Source organism: Notamacropus eugenii, chromosome 4, assembly GCF_028372415.1.
Source record: "Notamacropus eugenii isolate mMacEug1 chromosome 4, mMacEug1.pri_v2, whole genome shotgun sequence".
Lineage (NCBI taxonomy): Eukaryota > Metazoa > Chordata > Mammalia > Diprotodontia > Macropodidae > Notamacropus > Notamacropus eugenii.
In genome coordinates, this window is record NC_092875.1 from 428,809,621 (window position 1) to 428,824,411 (window position 14,791).

The 14,791-nt window shown below is 36.9% G+C and overlaps 1 protein-coding gene across 4 annotated transcripts in view; it reads left to right on the forward strand.

Moving 5' to 3' along the window:
* The window catches only part of ZFR (zinc finger RNA binding protein), a 71,726-nt gene that overhangs the window by 10,339 nt on the left and 46,596 nt on the right, over positions 1–14,791 (forward strand). For all 4 annotated transcript variants that reach the window (XR_011966397.1, XM_072605905.1, XM_072605904.1 and 1 more), the window contains 3 exons: positions 6,441–6,723; positions 8,200–8,344; positions 9,869–10,087. Coding sequence is in view for 3 of the 4 variants with exons in the window: in XM_072605905.1 (XP_072462006.1) it covers positions 6,441–6,723; positions 8,200–8,344; positions 9,869–10,087 (647 nt within the window). In the remaining variant the exon portion in view is untranslated. The remainder of the gene's footprint in view (positions 1–6,440; positions 6,724–8,199; positions 8,345–9,868; positions 10,088–14,791) is intronic.

The window sequence follows — 14,791 nt, forward strand, 5'->3', positions numbered from 1 at the left end:
CCACAAATTGTCCTTTGATGCCAGAGTTGAGGGAGAGTAAAGGACTGCATTTATTCTATATTTGTATATCTGAGTACATTGTCTAATTGATGTCACAAAATTCACTTTGTAAAGACCAACCAAATAAAATTTAAAGCATCATTTCATATTTACCTTTAATTTAATGTCTTATGTGCTGTATGATATATGTATAATAGATGTATAATCAGTTCTGTGATGTCGGGGATTATTTTATAGATTAAATACAGTTACAGCATTATAGTTGATGAAAATTGGAACTTTTAAGGTCTGGAAAATTAGGAGTAATTTTTTAAATTCTAAAATTACTGACCTACAGGTTTGATTTAAGTAGCTTTCCTGATACATTTAAGTTTTTATTTAAACATAGGAAAGGTCAACCTTCTTTAAAATTCTATACTGGTGCTTCATGGAGGTGATTTCAAATTTTTGAAGGCTGTGCTAGTGGAGTATGAGTTCTGGTAAATCTTACCAAGGTGGAAAGCCATTGACTACAGGGTGGGTGATGGAACTGCTATGCCTGTCTCCAGAGGATGATCCTGTCTGATTTTGTAGAAGCTCATCATTAGGCTGGCCTCAGTATGATTTTTGTATTGTGTACCAGAGGTATCAACATTGTGACCCACAACACTCCTGAGTGTGTTCCAAGCTAGATAAAAATACAATTGCAAAATTAATCAATATATGAGTTTCTTAGTCAGAATGAGGACCACAGACATCCTTATGTATGGTTTAGTGGACCCCAATTGAATTTGAATTTGACACCACTGTTGTATACTATGAAGAAATAAATATTATTTTATTAGGTTTATGGTAATTTTACCACACACAAAAAAGTTCAATATATGTATTTAGGAAAAGTCAAAGTTGTGGGTGTCTGAGTGAAACACATGGTTTTTCTTGAAACACCATTGTTTGTAATGGATCTGATGCAAGAAATAGTGGATGTCTGATCTTTTTGAGTTTACCTAAGAAAATAATATAGTCACCTCACACTTTGCTATTTCAATTTTTTAAAAGTTGTCTTGCATTTTGTAATTAATTTGGAATGGGGTGGTTGCTGTATTCGAAACTTTTTCATTTGAAGATTATGGAGTTCCATAAGAATTATGATATAGTTAAAGCAGGCTGAAGGCAGTCTTCTCTAAAATACTAATCATTGACATATGTGATGCCTTGCTAAGAGCATGGGCCAAAATTTTGACATTAAATTAGAAGCTGTAGCATAGTTGATAGAGAGCTGCCCTCAGAGCCTAGAAGACCTAGGTTTAAGTATTCCTCTGAAACATTGGCTGTGTGATCCTGGGCAAGTCACTTCCCTCTTATTGTTCTAGGACATAGAGTCTCCACAACTCCTTAAAATTATAACTTGTGGAGAAGATGCCTGCTTGTTTTGGTAAGCGTTCCTCATCTCAGAGTTCCCTATTTCAGTAAAATCATCCAGCTTTTAACTCTATATTAAGCTACATAACTTGTAATGTTTTTTTCTGTTATTAAAATGATAATGGTTTAATTTATTTATGTAGTCAATTAACAAGCATTTATCAAGTGCTTACAGTGTACTAGATACCATCATAGGTGCTGATAGTATGAAGATAAAAGGGAAATTGCCTCTACCCTCAAGAAGCTCACATTCTATTAAGGGAAACAACATGAACGTGTTTAAAATAGAAACAAAATTATATGCATAGACTACACACATACATATACACTAAATATATACTATTTAGATAGAAAAAATATATACCAACAAAAATACAAAGGGGGTGGAGTTAATAAGATAAGCTAGCAGGATAAGTTAAAACCTCATGTAGCACTTGGATTGAACTTTGAAGTAATCTCGGTACTCAGAGGTGGAGATGAGAAGGTTAATTCTACGTATAGGAGGCAGCCTGAGCAAAGCCGCAGATTCTATTTTGGCTGGACTATATATAAGAAGTCTGGAAAGATATGTGAAGCTAGCTTGTTAAGGAGTTTTAATGTAGGAGGAGTTTGTTATTTGATCCTAGAGGCAAGTGAGAGAGAGCCATTGGAGCAGGGGAGTGACATACCAGACATGTGCTTTCTGAAATGACTGGCACCTGTGTGGAGTACGATTAGAAGGGCAGAGAGTCCAATTAAGATACGGTTGCAGTAGTTCAGGAGAGAGGTGATGAGGGCCTGAATTAAGAGTGGTGGTTGTGAGAGTGAGATAGAGAGTGAATAATGAGGGATTGTTGCTATTGTTTGTCCTTCTTTCAAAGACCATGACATCAGGAAGATGATGCCACGACTTGCAGTGAATTGGGTTTAAGTGAGGGAGGACTGTGCAAGGTCTCCAGCCTCACTTTCTCCTCTGGAGCCATCTGAGTCCTAGGGCAAGATATAGATCAAAATGGCTGAAGATGGCCCCCAGTGAGGGATAGTGAATAGTCAAAGATGACAGAGTGAACCTTGGGTACTGGAAAGATGGTGCTACTCTGTAGAAATAACAAAGTTAGGAAGAGGGATGAGTCTAGGGAAGAGATAATGAGTTATACTTTGGACTTGTTGAATTTAAGATGTTTCTGGGATATACATTTGTATATGTTCAGTAAGCCATTGATGGTATGGAACTGGAGCTCAAAAAAGAAATTAGAGATGTATTTATAGATCTTAGGAGTCTTATGCATAAAGATTATAATTTAACTCATGGGAGCTGATGAGATCTTAGAGAGAACATAGCCTGAACCCACAATTTAGGGAGTAGGATCAACAGTCTGACAGGCAGGAGAAAAACTGCTGAAGAAGAGGGTGGTCATCAGTGTTGAATGCTAACAAAGGATGACTGAGAAAAAGCCATTGTATCTGGTTATGAAAATATTATTAGCTTTGGAGAGAGCAATTTCAGTTGAATGAAGTTGAAGCTACATTTCACAGAGTTGAGAAATGAGAACAGAGGAAGTACAACTGAATGGAGACAGCTTTTTCTGATAATTTGTCTGGGAAAGGGAAGAGAGATGGATGTGGGATGTTGGAAGAGAAAATGTGACCAAGTAAGGGTTTTATAAAACTAGAGGAAACCTGGGTTATTTGTAGGTAGCAAGGAATTGACAGAGAAAAGTTGAAGATGACAACTTAATTCAGTTGTAATATAATAGGAAGTTCTCTACCTTGTGAGCATAACCAGGGAGCTGAGGAAATTAGGTCTTTAAATACTTCAATCTAATGTACTGTCTGCTTTTGCCTGCCACAGTTATCTCTTTTAGACTAGTAATGACACTCATCTAACAAAATAGTTGAAAAATTGTTACTTTGCAATGGTGATAAAACTCCTTGTCTAAAGAGAGGAATCTGTCTGACTTGCAGCCCTTCTATTCTCATTTACCTGCAGGTTTCAAAAGTATGTACAAAATAGGTTCAGTTCAACAAACAATTATTAAGCACTTATTATATATATAAGGCCTTTATTAGGACTGTAGAGACTTAGACCAAAAAAAAAAAAAAACAAACCCAGAAAACAACTACTCCTTGCCATCAAGGAGCTTACATTCTACTTGGGGCTTAAAGTAGGTATTAAACTGAGTATAAAGTAAAGTATAAAGTATTTTCAGGATGGAGATTGCCTCAAAAGGAGGAGGAGGGAGTATTAGGAAAGACTACTAGGAAGAGGTTAATCTGAGATATCAGCCTTGCCAAAAGATAAGGCTTTTAAGGAGGAAGGTGAAATGAGATTGTATTCTAGAAATAGAAGATACCTTATGTGAATGTAGGAGATAAGGTATGGAATGTCACATCAGGAAATCCAGATGCTTGGAATATGTGTAAAGAGGAGTAATATGAAATAAGGTTGGGGCTATATTTATTAATAGAGGGACCTAAAACTGAGTTTTGTTAGCTTAAGGAGCATAACATAAAACATTAATCATATTCTAAATCTTGTTTAGGTAGAGCTCAATATATTTCCCCATAAAAATAAATAGCTAAGTTCTCAAGCTGAGAAACTTGTAATGTTACAGAAATAATGTTTGTAAGGAAAAAATTGAGTGCTTTCCTCTTGCCGTCTTTGCAGTGAAAAGATTCTTAGAACAGAAATTTATCTTGTTCCCTGCTATAGTAGCTGCTCAGCCCACTACAATACAAGAATATTTGCTCTCTGAAGAAAGCTAGATGATGGAACAGATCAGATGTATGTATGGGACAGATTAGTGAAATATGGACTATATAGCCAAGAGTGTATAGGGAACAGAGAAGAGAACTGAGAGCAAGTCCCAGGACAAAGATTACTAGACCAGCAAGTCAGAGAAATTGTAAAAATAGTTTACTTAGTTTTTAGCAAAATGTATGACAAATATTTCATACGGATAAGATAAAGATGTGGCACTAGTGATAATGCAGCTTGGTATGTTTGGAAATCGTGTAATAGCCTGACCCATAAAGGAGTCATTGACTGCTAAATGTCAACTTTGAAGGAGTATTTAGTGGAATGCCCCAGGAAACTGAGCTTGTTACTGTGCTAGCATTATTATTGTCTGAGGAGAAAGTATTAACTTGATTGGCATGTTTATCAAATTTATACGTGATACAAAGTTGGGAGGGATAGGCAATATATTGACATTTTAGATGATGGAATCAGGATCAAAATTATTTCAGAGCCAAAACCAGTAGATTAAGTCTAATAAAAATGAAATTAAACAAGGATAAAAGTAAAATCTCACCATCTCATATTCCCAGTACTTAGCACAATGCCTGCCACATGCTACGTGTGTTTAATAAATGTTTATGGAAATAAATTAGGTTCTGAAAAAGTAGTTCAAGTCCAAGGTAGTGGAAGAGTGACTAGGCATTATTTTATAGTGTCAGAGACTAAGGAGGTAATATAGTCTTTACACAGATAGAGTATGTCTAGAGAAAGGTTAGTAGAATAGTGTAAGAACTGGAAAATGTGCCTTACGAGGTTAAAGTAACTGGGAATATTTAGCTGAAACAGAAAAAAGATGATTTTGGGAGGGGACATGATTGATAGTTAGCCTTCTTTAAGTATTTGGAAAGCTGTCATGGATTGCACTACTGGGCAGAACTAGATAGAAGCAATGTGTTGAAGTCTCTTGGTATAAGGGAAAACTTAACTATTAGAACTTACCCAAAACTAACAAAGACTTTATGACACCTATCTAGTATACTGTATAGCAAGTTGAACTTGATGGCCTTAGAGGTCTCTTCCAATTCAGATTCTGTGACTTAACCTGAGGGAAGAAGAAAGTGGATTTATTTCTTCTGCACTCTAAAGGCTGTTGTGTAAGCTTATGCTGTTATTGAAGTTATTGTAAATATCATAAGGTTTATTTGTTTTTTAATGAGATTTATGCTAATACTATAATCAGTGAAAATGCCCATTTTTAAGTAATTCAGCATAAGCAATATAGACTGAAGTACAATTAATGACTTTGCTCATTCATGTCAAAAGCTAGTAAAAGTCAGTATTGGTACAGATATTTTAAATTAAAAGATGATGAGGTTGGGCTGAGAGAAATTTGTCACAGAAAATGAGTCCTAAACACTTCACTCTTCCAAGTGGCTGGCTGAATTGTGTTAGTAGTCCCACCCCCATTTCATACAATGATGATGGAGAAGACTTCAAATTGTTCTTAGGTCAGTATAGAGCTAAGGAACCCTGTCAGAGCTGACCAGGAATTTTTTATTTAGTGTTCTAATGTGTTGTAACTCTTGACATGTTTCCTCGTGTTACTGCAAGATACAGTGGAACCTTTCCCATCTTTTTCCAGGCTATGTGGACCAGATAAGGCTAGGACCAAAGAACAAAGTATTTTTTTAAAAATCTGAACCAGAAGCAGTCTGGTTCAAATTAACTGCCTTAAGACCACTGTTTACATTCTGCTCTGTTCCCGCCCTCCTTCTTGTCCCAGGACTAATAACTAATTCCAGCTCTGGATCTTGCTATTATAGACTGCAGTAAATATTGGGAAAGAGAAATGAAAGTTTAGCAACAATACCAAGAATCTTAACCTATCTGAACCACTATGTCATGTGCAGTCCAGAAAAGACACTGCTGAAAAACTAAAAAAATGACTTGTAATAGTAAATATTTTGTTTTAATTTTTATGCCTTTAGGATTAGTAGAGCTTTTATTATATAACCAGGAAAAGTATTTTCAAACTCACATTTCCTCTGTACATTTCACTTGATTTGTTAATCCTAACTTTTTGGCATAGATTTCCTCACTCCACCACTAGAGGAGGCTGCTTCTTAATAATAAATTACATTAAATTATTGTATCATCTGAAGCATTATCATAATAAGGTTGTAGAACAGTAAATGGTGTGTACAATACCACATTCCTATACGTTGTCTGTATGATTCATGACATTGTTTTATTTAAATGTGTTGAGGTAATGAATTAATATTAAATGGTGTTAAATTTATTTTTCCATTCTGTAACATAGCCAGCAGCCAGCTTCGGGTGTAGCCTACTCTCATCCAACTACAGTTGCTAGCTACACTGTCCATCAGGCTCCAGTAGCTGCTCATACAGTTACTGCTGCCTATGCACCAGCAGCCGCCACAGTTGCCGTTGCCAGACCTGCTCCAGTAGCTGTTGCAGCTGCTGCAACAGCTGCTGCTTATGGAGGTTATCCCACCGCTCACACGGCAACAGACTATGGTTATACCCAGAGGCAACAAGAAGCTCCACCTCCACCACCTCCAGCCACTACGCAGAATTACCAGGTAAGGAAACTGATGCTTCTGAATCATGGACAAGAAGAATTGGAAGGGGCCTTAAACAGAACATCTAGTTAAGCTCCTATAGCGCCAATGCAATATTCACAGTGCCCACGGCAGCCATGAATATCCCTGTGCAGTTCATGGAAGGCGGAACCAAAACATTTATTCAGACCCAAATCCATCGCAGCAAAAAAAAAGTCTATATACAATAACAATGTAGAGGATAACACCATACCCAAGCCTTCCTCCTGCTAGGCTTCCCACAAACCAGGTCCATTACACTCATCACAAGTAGGCTCCCTTACACAAAAATCACAAACAAGCTCTCCCACCCACACTAGCCAGCTGCCTGCTTCCTTCCTAGCTCTGACTGCTCTCTAGGCTTAACTTCCTCTCAGCTCTGCCTCTTCCTGCTCCACCCATTCAGTAAACTCCTCCCACCATAGGCTCCATGTGACTTAATGGGCCTATTAATGAATAGGAAAGATTTTCCAATTTAAATTACCATTACAGTCCCAAGGCCTATTGTTTTCTTCAGAATCATTAGGGATATAAACCCTGGAAGCCATTGGAGAGGTTTTGTGAAAACTTGTTCTGCTTTAATTTTAGGACATTGTTCAGTCTTATGTGTACATAAAGAACTGTTCGTGAAAATCTCTTATGTATTTGAAAACAAACACCAGGTTGCCACTTAGCTTACTGTTTAACATAAGCAGAGTCCAAACCCCTTGAATTTCTTTTCATAAGATTAATTTTCCATATCTTCAGTATCCTTTTTAAAGTGTGGTATAAAGAACATGTAAATTATCCATTATATTTGCTATCAAGTATTTGAATGTACTGTTAATAACTACTTTTTCATTTCCATGCACAGGTTTGTTTGTTTTTTAGTTTAGGAAGCTTCAGTCTGATATGCCCAACACATAAAAGTTTTTGAAAACCACAAAAGGAACTTTGCCAAAAACAGCTACAAAAGGATCTTAAAAAGCTTTGTGCATTCTGGAAAGAAATATTAGTTTTGGCAGGGATTGGGGGGAGGCCTTGGGGGAAGAGTAAACACTGCATATGCTTTAGAAAATGTAGAAAATGATTTGCATTTGCATCATTAGATAAACAGCAAAAAAAAAAAAAAAGAATCTAGATTGCTCACAAATCTTCATTGTGTGTTTCTGTAGGAGGTGATTGAATTCTTAATACTTAAATAGATCTGTAGTCTAATTCATGTATACCATATGTCAAATTTGACTTTTAATGTAGTCATTTTGTTTGTTCCCTGGACAGATCCTCATAGATAGGTCCTATGTTTGATGGACTTCATTTTGAATTCAGTTCCATGGTGTTGTAATAAGTTCCTGTGTATACTCAATCTGATTTTGTTTTCTTTTATCCACATTTTCTGGTAAACGCTGTCCCTTAACTCCATCGCCACTTTTTGAATATTTCCTTGTGACAAGATTCTATTGTATTCATTCTTTAAAGGACTCATACTCATATGTGAGATCTACTGCCCCAGCTGTAGCTTATGATAGTAAGCAGTACTATCAGCAGCCAACAGCAACTGCCGCTGCTGTCGCTGCTGCTGCTCAGCCCCAGCCTTCCGTTGCTGAATCCTACTATCAGACAGGTGGGTTGTGTTTAAAGAGTTTTCTCAATGTAAAGAATGGTACTGTGTACATTTGTGGGGGCCTCTAGCTTTTATCTGTGAAGAGATCTGATTTTTAATTCCATGAAGCTCCTTTATTTTTAACTGCCATTACTGAAGAGATGACTAGAATTGCATACAGGATCCAAATTGGCAGCTTCTAATGATACTCATCATATCTCTGTAAATGTCTAAGATATTAAAAGGGAACAATAGCTTTGACTTTTAGCCATGCCCTTTTTCCTTGCTGGAAATAAATCTATAAGAATAACAGCTGAAGTATTAGCTCGGACTGTGCTTAATAATTTAGGGACCCCTTTGGTAATATTTTGTTAGTTCCTACTTTATGGATCTCTTGTTTTAAGTTATTTTTTCTCCCCAAAACACATTTTATTCAAATTCCAAATATAATTCTTGTATTTTACATTGCTATCCATAGCAGAAAGTATCTCCAAATGAGTTTGCCTATCTGGAAATTGGAAAGTAGGATTTTCCTAAATGCAAATTTAGGAATTGGGTTTCTGTCTTTGAAGACATTGGTGCTACCTTTCAAACTTTTTTTAAATTGAGCTCAGAGTGACATAAGCAGTGAAATTAATACTTGTAAGGTTTTTTCTGAAGATAGCAAAAATTAATGAGTTTCTTAAAAATGTAGTTTGTGTAACTTTTCTGGTATTGACACTTCAGTTAACTTTTATCTTTCTGCAGTGTTCTTTTGCAAAATTTTCTAATAACAATATTTGTAACACTGTGGTATTACAGAGTCTGAGTTGGTAGGAACTACTCATGCTATCTCTCTAGTTAGTCCAACCTGTACTTGGAAGAGGAATTCCTGATAGGTATGTCTCAAACTTTTGCTTAATGACCTTGTTTGAGGCCAAATTTTTTACCTTTGGAGCAGCCCATTACACTTTTGAAGTTGCTCTAAGGATTAGAACTTTTTTATGAAATAGAACCTTAGTTACCTTTTGCAATTTCTATTCCTTCCCAGTTCTTCTCTGAGGGGCCAAGCAAATCAAATCTTAATTCCTTTTCCACACAACAGCCTTTCACATACATGGACAAAGCTGTCACATTCCCTTAAGATTTTTTCTAAGCTAAATATTCCAGGTGTTTCACTTTGCTCTTATTTAACATGGTTATTTGCTTCCTCACTATCCTAATCACTATTCTCTACCAGTTTATTAATACCAGTTTGCCAAAGTATTTTCCCTAAAAAGTGCCTTGAATACTACTTAAGAGGCAGAGTATATAAAGACTACAATTTCCTTTGTTCTGGTCATTCTTTTAATTCAGTCTAATACTGCGTTAGCCTTTTCAGTTATTTTTAATTAGCATTTTAGATGATGTATAGAGGATTTTGCCTCTTGTGGTAATATAGGATCTTTTAATCATTATGAGCATTCTCGTGTTTTCCTAATTAGAGTGATAAAGGGTTTTTTTTTTTTTAATTTAATACTTGACTCCTTCTAATTATCTAATATCTCCCATTCCCTTTCTGTTCAGCTCCTAAAGCAGGGTACAGCCAAGGTGCAACTCAGTATACTCAAGCCCAGCAAACTCGGCAAGTGACAGCCATAAAACCAGCCACACCAAGTCCAGCAACAACTACTTTCTCCATATATCCTGTATCATCCACTGTACAGCCAGTAGCAGCTGCAGCTACTGTAGTGCCATCCTATACCCAGAGTGCTACTTATAGTACCACTGCAGTAACTTATTCTGGTAAGTATAATATATGATCTTTTTAAATAAATAATTAAGCGAATTCAAATCTTTTGTTAGATGTCACAAAGATAAATGTTCATGAGATCGTGTTCTGCTGTAGAAATAAAATAGTAAAGATAACTATTATACTCTACAAATATAAGGTTATAGTTGTAAATTGTCAACTGTCCCAAGCTTCTTAAGCCTGAGGACGCAGGCCTGGCTGCTAGTCTGGTATTGTGTAGGTGACTGGCTTGGTGCTATTCTCAAGTCCACTTGGAGCCTAACCACTTGCCTGGTGCTATGGCCTGTGGCTGGGCTCATGGTGGGGGCTTGATGCTGCTCTAGGGATCATCAGAAGGCAGGAGGAGTAGGGGGTTGTGCTGGCCTCTCATCTGCTGCTGCACCAGGACCACAATGTCGCATTTACTGACCTGCCCTGGGGCTCAAGGACTCCCTAGCTTGCTGAAGCAGGGCCTGTTGCTGGCTTGCCTGGACACTTCCTGCTTTGGACAGTGTTCTCCTTTTACCCCAAGGGAGACAGATCTTTTCTGTTGACTTTCCAAGTTGTCTTGGGCTGGAAAATCACCTCATCTTTTTGTTGGTTCTGCCTTTCCAGAATTCATGTTGAGGCTCTATTTTATAGCTATTGGAGGTGAATTTGGGAGAAATTGGGAGGTGATTTCCTGCTTACTCCACCATCTTGGCTCCTGGAAGTTCAAGCAGAACTTGAACAATTGTATATGCTGTTTCTTTCAATATGTTTATCTAGACCTACTAATCAGAACTCATTGAAGGCATTTGCATGTTGCTGGAACATGTCAGTTGTTTGTAACCATTTTTGTTCCGCCTTTCCCAGTCCAAAGATTATTCTCCTTGGTAGAAACACTTGAAGCAGACCAGCTTTCTTACTACCATCAGCCTCAAGGAGTAGTCCCATCCCTTCTTTACTCTTCCTTTTACCTCCTAGTGTAGATCTTTTTAAAAATGCCTTTTTATTTCCATGGAATTAATTAGAGCAGCATAGTTTCAGAGAAGATTGTTAGTGACACAATGGATAGAACCCTGAGCTTAGTGTCAGAGACTCTGGCCTCAGACGTGCCTACCTGTGTGACCTTGGGCAAGTTACCAAAAATCAACCTCACAGGGTTGTTGTGGTATCAAATTAGATAAAAAAGCACTTTGCACAATATCTGACACATAATAAGCACTGTATAAATGCCTGTTCCCTTTCCCTTGGAGTCAGGAAGACCTCAGTTCAAATTTGATTTCAAGTACTTGTTAGATGTGTGTTTCTGAGCACGTCTCTTAACTTCACTTAACCTAAGTTTCCTCTTCTATAAAGGAGATAATAGATAACGTACCTCTCAGGATTGTTGTGAGGATAAAATGAGATAAAATTTATGAAGTGCTTAGTACAATTGACAGGTATATAATAGGTGCTGCAAAATATTGGTTATCGTTATTAGTGTTATTTAGCATTGTTATTACTATTACCACTCTCAGCTGATTCTGGGCATTAGTGTTTGTTACATTTTTATATGCTGTCTTCTGTTTTAATATAATGTACGTTTTCTAGTATATCCCTCTGCCCTTTTCCTCCCAGAGACCCATCTTCTATAACAGAGAATGAAAAAGACTTAAACTTTTTTTTCCACATGAAGTCCAAGCTTACAAGCATATTTCATACTCTTAGTCCCTCACCTCTGCAAAGAATGGAGTGTGGTTGTCTTCTCATCTCTTCTTTGAAGTCCAGATTGGTTATTAAAATGTCATACCATCCAGTTTCACTTGGTTTGTTCCCATTTATGCTGTAGTCATTGTGTATGTTGTTTTCTTAATTCTGCTCTCTTCACTTTGCATCATTTATATGTCTTCCCATGTATATTTCTGTTCTTTGTATTTTGTTTCTTACAACACAGTTAATATTCCTTTACGTTCATATATGATTATTTTTTTCTCCTGACACAATTCTGCCATCTACTCTTCTGTATTCAATCTGACATTTGCCCTTTTGTTTTTTTATATAAGCTTTTTAAAATTCTGAATTAATTTAAAAGTATTTCTTTAAAGTTCTACCCTATGTTTTAAAGATAAAATATAAAGAATATTACAGTCTCTGCTCTCAAGAAACTTATAATCTAACTGGGAGATCGTAAACATATAAAAACAAATGCAAATCAGTAGAAAATAGGGAGGGATGGTTCTTGCATTTGGAGGTGAAGGGATTGATTTCAGCAGAGACTTCCATGTTGGAGTGGACCTTAACTCAGTTTTGAAAGAAGAAAGGGATTCCTGTATATCTATGTTAGTTGTTTCTCAGAACCATTTTTTGGTGTGTTTAGAATTTTGTTCCTGAGAGTCTTATGACCTCCTCAAATTTAGCATGTCAATCTATATGGCTTGCTTCTTCTAATCTATGAAGAACTCTGTGATAGTTACTGTCTCCTTTTATTTCTTACAGTTTCTAGTCAGAATTAGGTTCAAAATAAGTTCCCTTTATTGTGTTCTTATTTTTATTTTTAAGTTTTTATTTTTATGCTTAGTTTAACCACCCCAAAAGTATTTCAATATAAAGAGCATAACACAAAAAGAGGATTGAATAGGATACTGTGAATGGCCATTTCATATAGCTTTCTTCGAGGGGGAGGGAGAGGAGGATATAAATTCCACATATTACTGTCAGAACCGTTGTTTGTACTTCCTTCTGTTCTTCTGTGCATTTAAAAAAAGCTTCAGTGGCCCTTTCTGGGTGCCTCACTGTTGCTAAGCCCTTCCTTTTCTTCCAGACATCTTCCCCCTTTTCTTCTCCCCTCCCCCCAATTAAAAACTAAGAGAAAGGGGGAGAACAACCTGGTAACAAATAGCATAGTCAGGTAAAATGCATCAGCACAGTTGCCATATCCAAAATGTATGATTCTTTCTGCACCTTGAGTCCATCACCTCTCTATCTGGAGGTGTTTCATCATCCTTCTCTGGAGATGTGATTGATTGTTACATTGATCAGTTTTTTATTTTTTCAAAGTTTGTTTTTAGCCAAAATGGTGGAGCAGAGGAAGCATTTAAGCCAAATTCTCCCAACATTCTCCTCCAGACAACTCTAAAATTAATGCCTCAGATTAAATTCTGGAGCAGCACAGTCAGTAAAAAGTCAGGGTGAGACATTTTTCTAGTCTAAGACAACTTAGAAGATCAGAAGGAGAGACCTGTGAGACTCAGATGATGACTGGTCAGAAGCATAACTGGCAGCAACACCAACTGTGCATCTTGGAGGTGGTGGTGGTAGTAGCAGCAGTTTGAGGAGCCCCACTTTCCAGAGAAAGTAAGAAGATTGGGCAGCTGGTCAGAAAGAGGTTACGGGGTACTCCTGTTCTGGCACTGAGCATAGGACCAGAAGCTGTTTAGCAGCTCCATTGCCCATTACCCAGTTCCAGTTTATAGTTTCGGGGTGGAAAAGAGTACTTGCAGTCACAGGAGAGTAGGGACCCTGGTTGCAGTTCTAGATTGAGAGGACGGATGCAAGGGAATAGGGTCTCTGCCTGTTCCAGAGTACAGATGAGAAGTAAGTACATATATCCCTGGATCCCACCACCTTGAAAGCAATAAAAACTGACAGACAACCCCTCCTTCCCACCCAGAATTAACTTTGAAAGGAGGGTTAAAAAAGCCTGAAACTAGGGACAACGGTCAGCCTCTACCTCACATAAGCAGAGTCAACTTTAACATAAAATTCAGCATCAAGAAATAAACTAGAAAGATGTACAAACAACAACAAAAAGAGAACTAGATCATAAAAAGCTACTATGGTGACAGGCAAGATTAGGACACAAACTTGGAAGACAGCGATATAAAAACAATTTACAAGCAAAACCTCAAAGAAAACTGCAGATTGGACACAAAACCAAAAAGAATTCCTGGAAGAGCTAAAGAAAGAGGTTTTTTTAAAAGTCTCCCCCCCCCCCCGAAAAAAATTATTTTAAAGATTAAGAGTAGTAGAGGAAAAATTGGGAAAAGAAATGAGAGCAATGCAAGAGAATTATGAAGAGAGAAGACCTTTGTAAAAGGGGTGTATAAAATATTGAATAAAATAACACCTTAACAGAATTGGCCATATGGTAAAATAGGTACAAAATCTCACTGAGGAAAATAATTTTTTAAAAATTAGAATTGGGCAAGGCATGCTAATAACTCCATGAGACATCAAGAAACAATAAAACAAAGTCAAAATAAAAAGAATGAAGAAAAAATAAAAGAAAAAGTGAATATCTTATTGGGAAAACAACTGACTTGGAAAATGGACTGAGAAGAAATAATTTAAGAATTATTGTACTGCCTGAAACCATGATCAAGAAAAGAACGTAGACATCACATTTCAAGAAATTATAAAGGAAAACTGCCCCAGTATCTTACAGCCAAAGGACAAAACACAAATTGAAAGAGTCCACCAAACACCACTTGGAAAAGATCCCAATTCAAGAGCTCTCAAGTCCAAATTGGTTTTTCTTTACAGTATGGCTATGTAAATTATTCTACATCTCACTGTTTCCAGTCATGCTAGCCATATTCTCTGAAGTCATCTCCATCATTGCTTACAGTGTGATACTCTGGTACATTCATTTGTCATAATGTGGCACATTCTTTTATTGACTGGCATCCCCTTTATCTTCTCATTCTTCCCCTGCTACCCTTTAATCCTTGTTTCAAGACTAGAAGTTTTATTTG